The following is a 15,620-nucleotide window of genomic DNA, read 5'->3' as shown; positions in this document are numbered from 1 at the left end:
CTTCATCGCAAGCTGCAGTTAGCTTGCCAGTTTGCTACCTTTTGGGTCCTAGTCTTTGCACACAGTAGGTGCTCCGCTGACCTAGTTAAATTTGGAATGGATTCCTTCACAAGCGAGGAAGCCCGAGCGCCTGGCCTGGGGTCACTCAGCAAGTGAGGGGCCGAGCTCGGGGTGTCTTATCCTGCCCCGACATTTGGCCCCTTGGAGGGGGCAGTTTCGCCCCGTGGCACCACCAGGCAGAGGCACCCAAGCCCCCCCATAGAATGAGTCCCTACCTCCCCGCCTCAGAGGACACCAAGGAGGGGCCCGGACACCCAAGCCCGGGACCCCAGAGGCCCCAGGTTCCCAGCCCACCCTGGCTGTCCTGGGTTTGCCCAGGTCCCCCCCCCCATCTCCTGCTCACGGCCACAGCCGGTGGGAGCCCGCAACCTTGCAAAGAGGGGGACCAGCCATCCAGCTGGGGTCACTGGACCTCCAGCCCAGGCACGAGGAGCCGGTCACCCAGACTACAAAGGGATGGGGGACCGGGGGTGGAGGGACATGAAAACAGAGGAAATAAGAGGTTTGGAGCCCTGGGGGAGGCAGGAGGCCCCTCGGGTTTGAATGTGAGGCACGGGTTCAAATCTCACCAGCTCTGGGCCAGCTGACTTTGCCACTCTGTGCCTCAGCTTCTCCATCTGGGGGAAGGAGGGTGACAAACAGCACCCACACTGCCGGGTTATCGTAAGGATCAAAGGCCTGGAAAGGACTCACGTCGGCATCTGGCTGCGAGGGCGTGCGCCGTAAGTCAGGCTGCCCACTCACGGTCCTCCCGGCTCAGGCCTCCGGCCAGTGCCACCTCTGGGAGTGGCCTGCTCGGCTGTCCCTGCCTCTCCCTGCCCCACTTTCCTCCCTTCAGTCCCCACCTGTCATTATCTTGTTCCACTTACTGGATATTTCGTGTGTCTCTCCCTGTAAATTGTCACCTCCATAAGACAACACGTGTTCTCCTTGGTCACCACATGTCCCCATCAGTGGCCCGCCACACAGCAGGTGCTCAATAAATGCTTAACAAATAAGTGAAAATATAACTGGACAAACAAACATCTCAGCAATGAGGGGAAACAGTCTAAGGGAAGTCTAGATAGGACTTTGGGGGGGGAGAAAAATTCTTACCATGTTTAGATTTGCTCACCCCCCACCCCCACCCCCCTCCTTCTTACTCCAACTTCTGTGATGTCTTAGCTGAGCAACCTTGGGCAGCTCACTTTCCTTCTCTGAGCCTCCAAGAGGCTATTGAGCCTATTAAGCCAGCCCATGCCTCCTCAGCTTGGGGCACCCGGTGGTGACTCCAGCTTTCATTTCCAACACCCACTTTTCTCCTTGGTAAAATTCAGAGGGATGATTGCGTAAGACAACGAGGTATGAGCATGTGCTGTCACTTGTCCTGTCTGGAGCAAACACGGTTTGGGGTTCCAGGCTCTGCGCCTCCCAGCTGGCCTTGGGGGTCAAGTCCATTCAATGGGTTTCGGGTGGATAGAAGGATCCGGAGAGTCCCTCTGTGCCAAGGGATTGGAGGGGTGCCTGGCACGTCCTAAGCCCTCGAGTGCCACCCACTGTTACTGCCATTCTCGAGGCTCATCCTGGCCTCCTGGGCTCCCCTGGCCCCTTCCCCCTCCTCCTGGCAGGTGCCTCCTTCCCGCCAGCTTGCAGCCCGGTGACCCATGGGATGGGCGGCAGCGGATCTCTGAAGTCTCCCCCAGCCCTCTGGGCACAGCTCTGCCCGCAGTGCCACCTAAACACCACCTGCCGGTTCACTGGTCTCCCCAGCCCCCTCGAGGGGCGTCCGACAGACTCGGGTTCAAATTCCCCTTCATTTGCCTCCAAACTGTGAAACCATAAGCGAGTCACCTCGCTCTGGTGCTTGGGGTGCCTGGACCTGGGGCTGGGCCAGGAGCCTTCTAGGAAGGGCCCGGGATTTGGGGCCCCAAACGTCCCCCCGAAGATCTGCTAGAGCTTTGTGACAGGCGCCCCCTGCTCGGCCTCTTGTAGAACTCGGGCATTGCACCTTCCCTGGGGGGCTCGCAGGGATGGAGCAAGCCGTGGGTGGGCGTGCGAAGAGCCAAGGCGGCACCCGGGAAACAGGAGGCTGGGGTCGCTGTTTGGCAAGGCTGCTCCCCTCTCGCCTCCTTTGTCTGCTCTGCAAAATGGGTGTGCGGCAGCCACCAGCCATCTATCCGTCAGTGACAAGGGGGGAGCAGGGGTTGATGATCCTGTGTATGGGAGGAGGGGACGTGTTCCTAAATCGTGTCCCCACGCCCCACCCCCCAGGAAGACTGAGCCACCTCCTTCCTTAGGTCCAGCTGACCCCCCGCCCCCAGCTTTGCCCTCCAGCCAGTCAAGTAAATCCTAGAGGCAGAGGCCACTGCAGCAGACGTGGTGCCGCTGGCATCGATGGAGGCAGAGACTTCGGGGCACGGGACTCAGCTGACTTCGGGGCTCCAGGGGAGAGCCCCTTCCGGGGTCACACGACGGCCCCGTCAGGGCTCAGGTGAGGGTGTCCGTGTCAGGTGTGCGGCCCCGGCTTCAGCCTTCACACAACCAGGAGGCGCCAGCACCCATAAGAGGGGGTGGGGGGGAGCCCAGGGTCACTGCCTCTGCCCCCCACCCCCTGGGCTCCCACGCTTAAGAGAGGGAAAAGCCCTCCCCGTTCTCAAAGCACAGCAGTCCTTGGCAGACCAGTCTATAAGCATCCCACCCCGGAATCCTTAGGGAAGGGATCAGGAACCGCTTTCTTGCCCATTGAGACCTGACAACCCAAAGGCTGCTCCATGGCGAAAAAATTGGGCCTAATGAGAGGACCCAGCTCCCCAGAGAGCGCTGTGAGGGTTCACAAGAAACGGGGCAGGTCGAGGGTTTACTGGCCCCCGGGCCCCTGGCGGGCCCACTGCTGCTGCGGAGACCCGGCCGCCCAATGCCAGGAGGCTCCGGGCGAAGAAATAACAAGAGCAAGCTTATGTAACACCCCCTGCGTGCCAGGCACCGCGGACGCCAGCCCACCGGTCCACCAGCCCCTCGCCTCTCGGGAATGCCGGCCAGGGCAGGAAAAGGGGGTGCAGTGAGGAGTGGAGGAGGCAGGGGTATCAGAGGGCAGAAGCAGGAGCCTTGCCAGGGGCAGCTTCTGTCCCCAGCGAATCAGGGACAGCAGCCCCAGGTTCACATCTGGGCTCGGCCACCTCCAGCCAACAGGTGAGGTCGTGCCTCAGAGTCCACATCTGGGCAAAGAGGGGGAGGGATGGAAAAAGAGTGAAAGAAGCCACCCCCCACTCCTCCCCCTACCTGGCCAGGCTTCTCCCCTCCCCCTGGCAGGGACACACAAATTCAGACTCCAATTCACCCAGGCGCCCTTCTTAAAAAAAAAAACAAAAAAAAAACACATACATATACACATAAAAACCTGTTTTGGCAGCCCACCCCACTACGCTTTCAGAAAAGTCTGACCCTGACTTGGGCTGGGCAGAATCAAAACCTGAACCCCTTCCCTCTGCAGGAACATAATCTGGGGGTCCCAGACCTCTGGGGCCATCACCCCCCAAAAACCCAGGCCTGGTACCCAGGACCATGTTGACTAACAGCCCCCCAGCCCCCCAAGCAGGGCTCCCAGCCACGGGCTCTCGGCACCCAGGGGCACTGAGGCACCCTGAGGGCCTGACCCGGCACTCTTCCCCCGGCGCACCCCATCTTCACGGCCAGAACTTGGGGGCAGCAGGGGAGGAGGAACCCCAGCTGCACACCCCCCACCCAAAGGCCAAAAAAGCCAAAAATAAGACCCGCAGCTCCCCCCCCAACACACACACACACAACGCCCCCACACCCGCAAAGCGAAAAAGTCCAATCAAAACCAAAGAACATTTTTTTAAATCCAAAACCAACTACTGCCCCCAAAAGGCTCTATCAACTCGTCTCCAAAAAAAAAAAAGTTTATTAAAAGTGTTCTTACTTAATGCTTAAAACGGAAGATTCCCAAAATATACAGACGCCTCTTTTCTCATAGAAATAGATTATTTTTTTTTTTATAATACAAAAAAAAAAAAAAGACAAAAACAAAAAAACAAAAACAATATCAACAGCAACAGCAACCACCCCGTAGGAACATCTTTAAGCGATTACTCAGGGCCCGGCTGACAGTTACACGTGGGTTGCGTCAGGCCCGGTTTAACCCGATTGCATCAACTCCGAAACCCGCCCGCCCGCCGGCGCCGCCGAGAGGGGGCCGCGCGGGAGGCGGCGAGGCGCGGGTTCCTCGGTGCACGCAGGCGGCTCCGCTTTCAGGACCACCCCGGGGCGGGCGCCCCGTCCGCCTGTGCGGTGGGGGGGTCGGTGGGAGGGGGGTGGCCAAAACTATGGCTAGGTAGATAAGAGGAAAATACCAAAGTCACCGACGGGCGCCCCGCGCTGCCCAGCGCCCCCAGTGCCAAAGTTCTGCCGGCGCCGCGGCGCGCGGGGGCGGGAGTCTCGGGCGGCAGGGGGCCAGCGCGGGGGCCGCGCTAGCAGTGGCCGGAGGACGCGAGCAGGGGCTCGGGCAGCTGCTTGAACAAGTTCCGCAGGGTGCTGAGCTCGCGCGACAGCTGCTCCACCTTCTTCTGCAGCCGCTCGTTCTCGGCCGTGAGCTCCAGGACCTTGTGCTGCGTCTCCAGGTTGCGCATCTTGGCCTTGTCGCGGCTCTTGCGCACGGCGATGTTGTTGCGCTCCCGCCGGATCTTGTACTCGTCGCTGTGCTTGTCCACCGTCTTCTTGGCCTTGCTCTTGACCTGCGAGGGCGCCGGCGCGGCCCCCGGGTAGCAGGCGCCGGGGGGCGCCTTGGCGTCGGCGGGGCTCGGCGTGCCGGGCGGGCTGGACGACGACGACGTGGACAGGCTGCCGCTGCTGCCGCTCGGCACCGCCTGGTAGCCGAGGTAGGCGCGCAGCGCGTACGGGAAGCCCGCCGCCATGCCCGGCGCGCCGGCCTCCTCCTTCCGCTTGCAGTCCGCGGGCTCGAAGCCCGGCTCCGCCTTGAGCTCGGCGGGCGGCGGCGGCGGCGGCGGCGGGTGCGGCGGGTGCAGGGGCGCGAAGCAGCCGGGGTGCAGCGCGCCCTTGGCGGCCCCCAGGCGCCCGAGGCTCACGTAGCCGTACTCGGCCGCCTTCTTGCAGTTCTTGCCCCCGTAGTCGTCGGAGAAGAGGTCGGAGAGGAAGTCGTGGTGCTGCCCGGAGGAGGCGGGCGCGGAGGCGGGCGCGGGCGGGGCCGCCTCGAAGGTGTCCGTGGCCGTGGCCGGCGCCGGGGCCTGCGGCGCGCCCAGCGGCTCCAGGTACGGGCTGAAGTCGATCGCGCGCTCGTGGTCGCCGATGCTGCCCAGCTCGCCGGCGGGGGGGCGCGGCCCGGGTCTGGCCGCCGAGGGCGCCGCGGGGGCCGCCTTGACGCCGTACGCAGCAGCCAAGCAGTCCGACTCGTAGTAGAAATTAGCCACTTCCATGGATTTAAAGGCAGGCGGCGGCGGCAGGGGGAGACATGCTGGGTCCCAGGCCACCAGGCGTTGCATGAACGCGGGCGCCCGGGGAGGGGGCCTGGGGCTGCGCGCTCCGGCCGGCCCGCAGGTGGCGCGGCCTCCCGCTGCCGAGCTGCCGCCGCGCTCGCTGCTGCTGCTGTCGCTGTCGCCGCTGCCGCCGGGGTGGCCGCTAGTGGCGCGGGCGCTGGCGACTGGACCCTCGGCTGGGGCCCCTTCCCGGTCCCGTGCGCGGCTCTGACTCGCTAAAGTTTCTCCCGAGCCCGGTTATTTATAAGGCGGCGCCAGGCAACGGGGCTGCGTCACGCCTGGCGGCCGCCCCGGCCCCTCCCGCCGCCGCCGGGACGCGGAGGCCACGGCCGCGGCCGCCCGAGACCCCCGGGAGGGCCGGAGGGCGGCGGCGGGGCGCGGCGGCCCGAGCGGGAGCCCGGAGCGCCCCCCCGCGGGGGTCCCCCGACGCTGGGGGGACGGGCCGCCCCCGGCCCCCCGCCCCCACCGACCCGGCGGCCCGGGGATTGGGAGCGCGGCGGGGAGGTGCGACCCCGCCCCCGGACCGCCCCCTCCGGGCTGGAGGCCGCGCTGGAAGCGGGGCGGGAATCCGAGGAGGGGGCGCCGCGAGCGCCTGCCCCGCCGCAGACACGGCCGCGGCCTGCCCCCTGCTGGAGGAGGTGGCGGCTCCGGGCCCGTCTGCGCTGCCCCGGCGCTCCGCCGACGGAGAGCCCCAGGCGGACCTCGGGGACCCCAACGCGACCCCCCGCTCTGGCGCCCGGAGGCCCGCCCCGTGCCCACGGGGCCCTTCCCCGTGCCCACGGGGCCCTTCCCCGGGGCGGTCCCGCCCCTCAACCTGCTCCCACGCGTGCGGCTGCTCTGTCCCCCCCGAGGCTGCAGGTACCAGGACCCTGCGGGTGGAGAGACCCCCGGGGGTGGAGGGACCCCGGCGCTCTTCAGGGGCCGCGGCCAGAGTGGGGCCGCGTGCCCAGCACCTGCCCGCCCCTGAGACGACAGCGGGGCTCCTCCCACCCCGACACGGGTGGGATGGCACGGGGTGCCCTGCCACTCTGTGTGACCTTGGGAAAGTCACTTCACTCTGAACGTCGCTCCGTGAAGGCCGTCCCGTCTGGTATTATTATTATTCGTATTGTTTTCCCCACCAGAGTCCTCAGCGGAAGCCTTAAGTTCTAAGAAGGCTCTGGGTCCTGCATCACGGGGCATGGCAGCCACCCGCCCCCAGCCGCGACTCCCCCCCCCCATTTCTCCCCCAAAGAAAAGCCCCTGTCCCTGCACCCTAAGACCTGTGCGCCAACCCCCGAGGCGCCAAAGCCTCTGCTTCTCAGGCCGGGCTGGGGAGGGCAGCTCCCACTGCGAGCCGTGCAGGAGGGAGAAGGGGCCCCCGGCCTTCTCAGGGTGGGCCTGGGCCCCGCGTTCACATCTTCACCCAAGAATCCTGCCGGGAGGACACCTTCACTGGCCCCGTTTCACAGACGGGGCCGAGCCCAGGCCGGGGGCCTGCCGAGGGGCCCCTGGCCAGCTCCAGGGGCCACCGCTGCCGGCCTGCCTGGGGCTGACCCCCGGCACACTGACCCCAGCCCTGGCCCGGCGGGCGGGCATTGCTCAACCCGAGGTGTTATCTGCAGAGCTGGGGTGACCTCCGCCCCCTAGCACTGGAGAAATGGCATCTCCGCGCCCTTGGTGGGTGGGGGGAGGGGGGGACGAGACACTGGCGGCCCGCTTGCCTTCAGAGCCTTCCCAGCAGCCTCTGGGCCGGGGAGGGATCCAAGGCCCAGACGGTGGTGGTGACCTCCCCAGAGCCGCCCAGCCAGGCTCCCGAGCTGTAAATTGGGACACTCAGGGCTCAGCCCAGGGCCGCCGCCTGCTAGAGGCGCTCCCTGTCCTGTCCCCTGTTGAACTTCCTTCCCAGCCCTTATCTCCAGCCGCCATTATCCTAGTTGCCTATTAACTGGCCTGCCTGAGTCTTCTCCACGCCCCCCACCCCACCCCAAGGCTGCTCCACGGGGCTGGCAGGCGCAGCCTGGGCTCCTGGGCCCAGCGTGCCCAGTATTTACCAGCGAGTGGCTGCACTGGCTGCTCCCTCTGCAACCGAGAACACTGTTCTCCCAGCCCTGCCCCAGGCGGCTCCTTCTTACCCTCAGCTCGCAGCCCAAATGGCTCCTCCTCTGAGAAGCCCTCCCTGACTTCCCCGGTCAAAAGTCCCCACCCCTCAATCACTCCCCCTATTGGGTTTCCTTCATCATTCTCATTATCAACATTATGTCACCTGCCCTTGGTGCTTTCTGTCCCTGTCACACCCCGTGTCAGCCCCACCAGAGCAGGGACTTTTGTCTCTTGGGTCACTGCTGTACCCCACCCCCCAAGTACCTAGAGCAGCACCTGGCACACAGAAGGAGCTCAGTGAATGTGAGTGAATGAGGGGAGAAGGCAGAGAAGGTGAGGCTCCATTGGCTGGGCTGTGTGACCTCAGGCAAGATGGCGCCCCTCTCTGAGCCTCAGCCCTTCTGCCTCTCGGGGTTTCAGGGAGATGCAGTAAGACCTGGGAGATCCGGAGCTAATAAGAGGATTTGCTGTGTGTCCACAGGCCAATCTGCTGCCCTATCTGAACCACATTTTAAGTTCTTTGCATGTACTGACTCATTTAATCCTCCCCATAATCTGTAGGACGCAGGTCTTATTATCTCCATTTTACAGATGAGGAAACTGAGGCCCAGCAGAGCGAAGGGGGCCTTTTTAAGGAAATAGTGAAGTCTTTCCAGCCTGACCTTCCTCTTTGGACTTGTAATAAATCCTAACAGGTTGTGCGATGTGAGCCCCATTTTCTGGATGGGAAAAGTGAGGCGCAGAGAAGGATGGCCCAGGGTCACACAGAGAGTCAGGGGGCAGCCTGGGCCCTGGGGACCAGCCCCGAAGGACCAGGCTCAGCCCCCTCGGGGGTCTTGGCCCTTGGGCTGCCCTGATAAAACCTCACGCTGAGCGCTGCGTTTCCCGCCCTCCCCCGCCGGGTGCGGGGGATCCCCGCCCCAGCTGGTGAAATCAGGGGTGAGACCCACCCCAGCGCCAGCCCAGGTGACCCGCCGGGAGGCCGCCCGCGCGGGTGACGTCAGCCCTTGTTTTCACAGGCTTCGTTGCTCAACAGGCCCTGCCTGCCCCCCTAGCACTGCCTTTCCCCAGGACGGGCGCTCAGAACCGCCGTGGCCGGAGCGTACCAGAGAGGCTCCACCGGCCCCGCCTCCCCCCGTCCCTGCCCCGCGTGGGTGCCACGAAGGGTCTCAGCCTGGCAGCCAAATCCAGCCCACAGCCATGCCCGGTTTGGCCCCGAGGTGTTGTGCAGTGTGTGTGTGTGTGTGTGTGTGTTTACTGGCTTTGTTGCCAGCATTTAAAAATGTGAGCAGACCTCACATGAAAATTCAAATTTCCAGCTTCTCTTTGAAAACCAGAAGCTGTGGGCAGGGCCCCCAGGGACACGCAGCCGAGGGCCAGAGCCCAGCAGGGGCTGCGCAGAGGGCTGGCGCCTGCCCACCTGGGACACTCACCCTCCTCTGGCCCCAGACTGACTCCCAGAATTCCCCCCCCCCCCCCCCCCCGTTCTCAGCCACTTGCCCTCAGCTCCATTTTCAGGAGAAAGGCAGGTGGCTGGCCGGCCAGGAGACCCCCTGTTGCTTCTCTGAGGGAGAATGGGAGCCAGGCGTGCAGCAGCAGGGGGACAAGGAAGGCCGAGAGGTGACCCATTCGGCCCCGAGTGGGGTTGTCTCCCCAGGGGTGCTGACGGGGGTCGACCTTTTTCACCTGCTCTGCACCCTCCTTGCTGGGGCACTTTAAGCCTGGGCCCCTCTGGGCCTCAGTCCCTCACCTTAAAGAAATGGGGGGGAAGCAGACTTGGCCCAGTGGTTAGGGCGTCCGTCTACCACATGGGAGGTCCAGGGTTCAAACCCCGGGCCTCCTGACCCGTGTGCAGCTGGCCCATGCGCAGTGCTGATGTGCAAGGAGTGCCCTGCCACGCAGGGGTGTCCCCGCGTAGGGGAGCCCCACGCACAAGGAGTGCGCCCCATAAGGAGAGCCGCCCAGCGTGAAAGAAAGTGCAGCCTGCCCAGGAATGGCGCTGCACACACGGAGAGCTGACACGACAAGATGACGCAACAAAAAGAAACACAGATTCCCATGCCGCTGACAACAACAGAAGCGGACAAAGAACACACAGCAAATGGACACACAGAACAGACAACTGGGGCGGGGCGGGGGGGAGGAGAGAAATAAATAAATATTTAAAATAAAAAGAAATGGGGGTACTCATATCCCTTCTCGGTCGGGGGTCTGGGCTTGCTGGTCCCCTCGCTGCTCCCTTCCCACGCCGGGGTGGGGGAGCAGATCTCTTTAGCCCACCAAGGGCCTGACCCGCGCAAATGTCACAGCCCAGAGAGGGTGAGGACCGCCCCCAGGACCCCCAGGATCTTTAAAGCCAAATTCCCTGGTTCCAGGGTCTGGATTTTTTGCCACCTTAACGCCTCTCTGAGGCCTCAGTTTCCCCATCTGCCAACTGGGGCCAGGGTTGGATCCCCGAGGGTGGCCAGGCTGGACTGGATTTCGGGGTGGGTGGATCTGGACTGTGCACATGCTGCCACCGTGTGGCCGCCCCTGGACCTGCAGGAGCGACTGGAAGGCATCTGCCTGCCTGGGGCTCTGGATTCAGAGGCCAGCACTGCGTGGACGACAGACGCCCAGGGGCCACGAGCAGGCCCCTCAAAGAAGCACAACTGCCCGACAGACGGACAAACGGTGCTCAGCCTTCACAGAGTCACTCCAATATTGCTTAGCGCCCGTCTCATCTACTTCACCTATTTCCGCTCCTGGAGACACGTTTGTGGGCGAGACGGAAGCAGTCCCGGTCCCCGTGGAACAGGCAGTGGGAAGGATGAGTGGGTTACGGATACAGCGGGTTAGATCCTGACAGACTCTACGGGGAAGAAAGCATGGCAGGGAAGGGGGTGCTGCGGGATGCGACTTTAACTTTATTTTTATTTTTTTTAAGGCTTATTTTTTATTTCTCTCCCCTCACCGCTCCCCCACCCCCAGTTGTCTGCTCTCTGCGTCCATTCGCCGTGTGTTCTTTTGTGTCGCTTGCATTCTTGTCAGCAGCACTGGGAATCTGTGTTTCTTTTTGTTGCGTCATCTTGTGTCAGCTCTCCGTGTGTGCAACCCCACTCCTGGGCAGGCTGCACTTTCTTTCGCGCTGGGCGGCTCTCCTTACGGGGCGCACTCCTTGCGCGTGGGGCTCCCCTATGCGGGGGACACCCCCGCGTGGCAGGGCACTCCTTGCGCGCATCAGCACTGTGCGTGGGCCAGCTCATCATGTGGGTCAGGGGGCCCTGGACTTGAACCCTGGACCTCCCATGTGGTAGGCAGACGCTCTATCAGTTGAGCCTGATCCACTTCCCCGATTTTAACTGTAGAGTGCTCTGGGAAGGCCTCGCTATCACGGCATTGGAGCAAAGGCCTGACTGCAGGGAGGAAGGGGCCGTGCCGATATCTGGGGGAAAGGTGTGCCTGGCAGAGGGAACAGCAGTGCAGAGGCCCTGAGGGGGCAACATGCCTGACCCTGTGTAGCTCTTGTGGGTGGAAAAGAGGGAGAAGAGCTGCAAGTGATGGCAGAGAAATAACGGGGCTGGTCACCCGGGGCTTTGGGGGCCCCGGTAAGGACTTGGGCTTTCGCTCTGTGTGAGCAGGCGCCTTGGAGAGCTGTGAGCAGAGAAGGGACGGGCTCTAACGGGTTCTGATGGGGTCCCTCTGGCTGCACGTGAGGACGGGCTGTGGTGGAGGTACAGGGAGAAGCAGGGCGACTGTGAGGAGGCGGAGGCAGGGAGGTGGAGAGAGTGGTCGGATTCTGAACCGATTCTGCAGGCAGCACCTCCGGGTTTGCTGAGCGACCACTCCACCGACAGACACGAGAAGGGTCAAGGTAGATCTTCATGTGTCGGCGTGAAAAGGCGTCCGGTGGCATCACTGTGTGACAGAGGGTGTGGGAGAGCAGTATCCTGCTAGATCCAATTGTCTGGAAAACCTTCCACCATTTCCTAAAAAAAAAATGCGACTAACACACAGAGCTGAGAACGGGGAGGCAGCCACGCGCTTTTCCTCCCTTTCAGTGGTACAAACTCCAAGGGGCAAAACAGGAACCACCCCGTGGCCCAGAAGCCCGGGCACTTATACCACAGGGACACACGCAGAAGGATGTGTGGACGTGGCCATCCTGGAAACTTGGGAGATGACATCGGTGCCTCTTGGTACCCAGGAATGCTGTGCAGCTGCTAAAAAGAATGAGACCGCTTGATGGGCACGCACCCAGAGCCCTGCTGTCCGAGAGACCATTCTGCAAGGACAGAAATGTTCTTTTTCTGCCCTGGGCCACACGGTAGCCGCTGGCCACGTGCGCGTTGAGCACTTAAAATGTGGCTAGTGCAGCTGCAGAACTGACTTTTAAATTGTATTTGATTTTTTTTTTTTAGGTTTTAAAACTTTTTATTTGCATATTTTTAAAATTCTGCATTCCAATCATTAAAATCATTTGAATAAAAAAAAATGGCACTCTGATTAAACTGCATTTTACAGCCTGTAGGACACCTCGGACCAACTTTTGCTCTTACTCTAGATTTCACTGTCGTCCTTCACCAACATGCAAGTTCTTTCCTTCCCTGCCAGCCAGGCAGGCAGGTGGGAGAGGCAGGCGTGGCCTTCCTTGACAGTAGTTCTCGATTCTTTGATGTGAAAAGGTGCAGCACAGTCATTTAAACTTGACCAACCTCTTTGCATCTTACAAAGTTAACAGCTAAAAGAAGTAAAATAAGAAGGCAATGCTTGTGAAATGTACAGGGCATATTGGCGGCGCCCGCTTGCTTGCTTCTCCTGTTCGATCGTTTCTTTGGAAGGCAGTGGATTTTCCTCTTGCGTTTCTGTCTTCTTCAATTTCGACTTATCGAATTTATCAATCTCAGCTGTACCGGGTTTGTCAGACATGGTTGCAGAGGAAGCCGAGCGAGACGCGAGCGAGGAGAAGGCGGTCCACTCGGGGTTTGTCTTAGCCGAGTCTGTATTTGATTTTAATTAACTTAAACTTAGCCTCACGTGGCTACTGGCTTCCGTAATGGACAGCATACATCTAGAATGATCTCTAAGAGCTATCTCTACACCACCAAAGCCAAGTGCAGGCCAGGGCTTACTCATGGACTTGAGGATGTAGAGACTCCTGCCCAAAGGGGCAGAAGAAACTGGCAACAGTGGTAGCCTGGGAGTGGGGTACTCTGGATATTGCACCCCAAAACTTAGGGGCTTAAAGCAACAGCCGTTTTGTTGGCTCGTGGCCCTGTGGGTCAGGGGCTGGGACCGGGCACAGCGGGAACAGTCTGTCTCTGCTCCAGTGGTGTCAGCTGGCTGGACGTCTAAGCTGGCGTCTTCCCTGCCACGAGTGGCGTCACAGCTGGGACGGCTGGCTCAGACGTCTGCGTTCTCAGTTCTCGGTTCGTCGTTTCTCCTTCGTGGAGTTTCTTCCTCACCACCTGCTTCACCAGTGGCCTCTGCGCGTGGGGCTCTCTGTGCCTTTCCACGTCTCTCCCTGTGGCCGCTCTCCGCGGATTTCCACAGGGCCTCTTCTTGCAGCCTTTCTGTATGGCCTTTCCACGGGCCCTCAGCTACGTGGGTTCCCACTTGGTCGATGGAGATTTCCACGCGGACTCTCCCAGTGGCCTCCCCGTGTCGCTTTCCACGTGGTCTCCCAGTGCAGCAGCCACACGTCTTCCATAGTAGCTGGCCCCCCACAGCACCGATGTGGGAGCGTCTAGGCTCCCTGCAGTCCTCAGCCTGGAACACAGGGCCCCACTCCTTCACATTCTGCAAGGCAAAGCCGCCCCCAGGCCGGCTGCGGTTCAAGGGCAGGGGGCTGCACGCGTCCTCCCGGGAGGCTGGCGCCACTAAGGTCAGGGTACCCCAGGAGGGGCGCCGGGCGGCTGAGGGCCAAGCCCCGTGCCCCTTAAGTTGTTTGCAGGGACATGTAGCGTGTCGTTACTTGTGGTCTGGAAAGTTCTGTGCAGGTTTTGCCCGTGCCGTGCCCCCTGCCTGTGCCAGCCTTCCTCTCCGGCTGCAGAAGTGCCCCAGGAAGCTTTCCCCGAAAGCCCTGGGCCCCGCTCCGCTCCCAGCCTCCGGGCTCTCAGCCCCTCCCCGGGTGAGCCGGGGGTAGCCTGCCCCTCCAGGGGGCCCTCGGGATCAGCCCACCCTAAGTCACCTCTGCCCACTCCCCACACACACGCGCACATACGTGCCCCATGGAAGCGTGTGGGCGCTGAGGAGGCGGTCAGTGATTTGGGGACCCGGCCCAGGACAACGCACACTGGCCTGACCCGCAAACCCCCACCCCCCAGAACCCGCTGGACCCAGAGCACGTATCTGTGGGTGCACTGCCTAAAATAGCCACCAGGTGGCGATGGAGCACAGCCCCCCCACCACGGCAGCAGCTGTCTGAGGGGTCAGATACTCCAGGGCAGGGGGCTCCAAGCCCAGCTTTAAAGAGAAACTTCCCACTCTCATTGCCCACAATGCCCCCTCCTCAACTTCAAAACTCACTTCCTTCCCAGGCAAATATAGGCGTGCCAGCCACCCCTGGATGTGCCAGCCTGGATTAATCTCCAAAATCTTTTGCTGAGTGAAAGATTCAGACACAGAGGGGTCAGCCGTGCAGGACTGCATTTTGGTGAGGCTCTAGAATAAGTAAAACTAACCTACACTGGAAAATACCAGAACAGTGGTTGCCTCACCCTGGAAGAGTGGGATTGTCCGCAAAGGGTTTGGGGGTACTTTTTGGGGTGATAGTAAATGTTCTGTATCTTGAAAGGGTAACACAGGGGAATCCATTTCTCAAAGATAAGCAAAAGTATGCCTGGGATTTGTGTAGGTCACTGAATGTAAGTTTTACGGAGAGAGCACCGTAAACAAACACTGAGCCCTAGCTAACAGGCAAGCTCAAGTGTTGGGGGGAGGTGTTCTGGTGTCAGCAGCTTACTATGAAATGAAGCAAAAAATATAAGGGACTGCTGGCTTGGCAGGGGGTAGGAGAGAGGGCCAGACCGGGATCAAGCCAGAGTAATGATCTGTGGCCAGTGACAGTCTAGGTGGTGGCTATTGGACATTCACTGACAATTCTTTCACCTTTTCTGTATGTTTGAAATTTTCCATAATAAAAATGTTGGGGGCAAAGATATGGACAAGCTTTTGGCCCAGTAAGGCCCCTTCTGGGAATTTATCCTGAGAAACCCAATGTGGAGGGAGTTCAAGCGTGTGCATCATGCCATCAGCAGATCATTGCAGTAGTGAACAACAGAACTATCTCCAAGCTCAGGGCTGCCACTTTTGCTGCAGTCCTGGGGACTTTTTATTTATTTATTTATCCCCACACACACCCAGATGGCTCCCTTGTCTGTCTGCTCATTGTTTCTGCTCGTTGTGTCTGCTTGTTGTGTCCACCCATTATGTCCACTCATCTTCTTTAGGAGGCATCAGGAGCTGAACCAGGGACCTCCCATGTCGGAGGCAGGTGCCCAAACCGCTTGGGCCACATCCACTTTCTGCTCCTTGTGTCTGCTCATTGCACCAGCTTGTTGTGTCAGCGTGTTGCATCAGCTCATTGCGTCTACTCGTCCTCTTTAGGAGGCACCAGGAACCCAACCGGGACCTCCCATGTGGGAGGGGGCACCAAACTGCTTGAGCCACATCCACTCCCTCCTGGGGACTCTATGGGAAGTCTGTGGTAGGGCATCGAGATACAGGGAGCCCCTGAAATGACAGGAGAGATGTCGCATGTGCTCGCCTCTGCTTTTTCACAGGGAGAACGTCCTTAGCTCTCCTCCAGTCCAGCTCTCAGAGGCTGAGTCAGTGACCCCGAGAAAGGCGAAGGGCGCCAGGTGTTGACACCTTCCACTCCGGCCGCCTGTGCTAGGGGCCCGCGGGGAGCCGCCGGCGGCAGCGGCACGAGCGGCCGGGCGCCGCCTAGCGGGCACGGGCTGTGCTGCAGCGCGGAGGTCGTGCCTCCCGCCTCCCGCCCGCGCCCAC

The 15,620-nt window shown here is 61.2% G+C and overlaps 1 protein-coding gene and 1 long non-coding RNA gene across 11 annotated transcripts in view; both read right to left on the bottom strand.

Moving 5' to 3' along the window:
• LOC105746480 (uncharacterized) overlaps positions 1-15,620 on the bottom strand; it is a 92,316-nt gene that overhangs the window by 52,017 nt on the left and 24,679 nt on the right. The window lies entirely within an intron of this gene.
• Positions 3,944-5,861, bottom strand: CEBPB (CCAAT enhancer binding protein beta). The gene has a single exon (XM_004447707.5). The coding sequence runs from the start codon at positions 5,553-5,555 to the stop codon at positions 4,527-4,529; it is 1,029 nt and encodes a 342-aa protein (XP_004447764.1). The 5' UTR covers positions 5,556-5,861; the 3' UTR covers positions 3,944-4,526.

This window comes from Dasypus novemcinctus, chromosome 24 (assembly GCF_030445035.2).
Source record: "Dasypus novemcinctus isolate mDasNov1 chromosome 24, mDasNov1.1.hap2, whole genome shotgun sequence".
NCBI lineage: Eukaryota > Metazoa > Chordata > Mammalia > Cingulata > Dasypodidae > Dasypus > Dasypus novemcinctus.
Note: the sequence above shows the minus strand (reverse complement) of the source record. Positions and strands in the feature narration are given on the sequence as shown.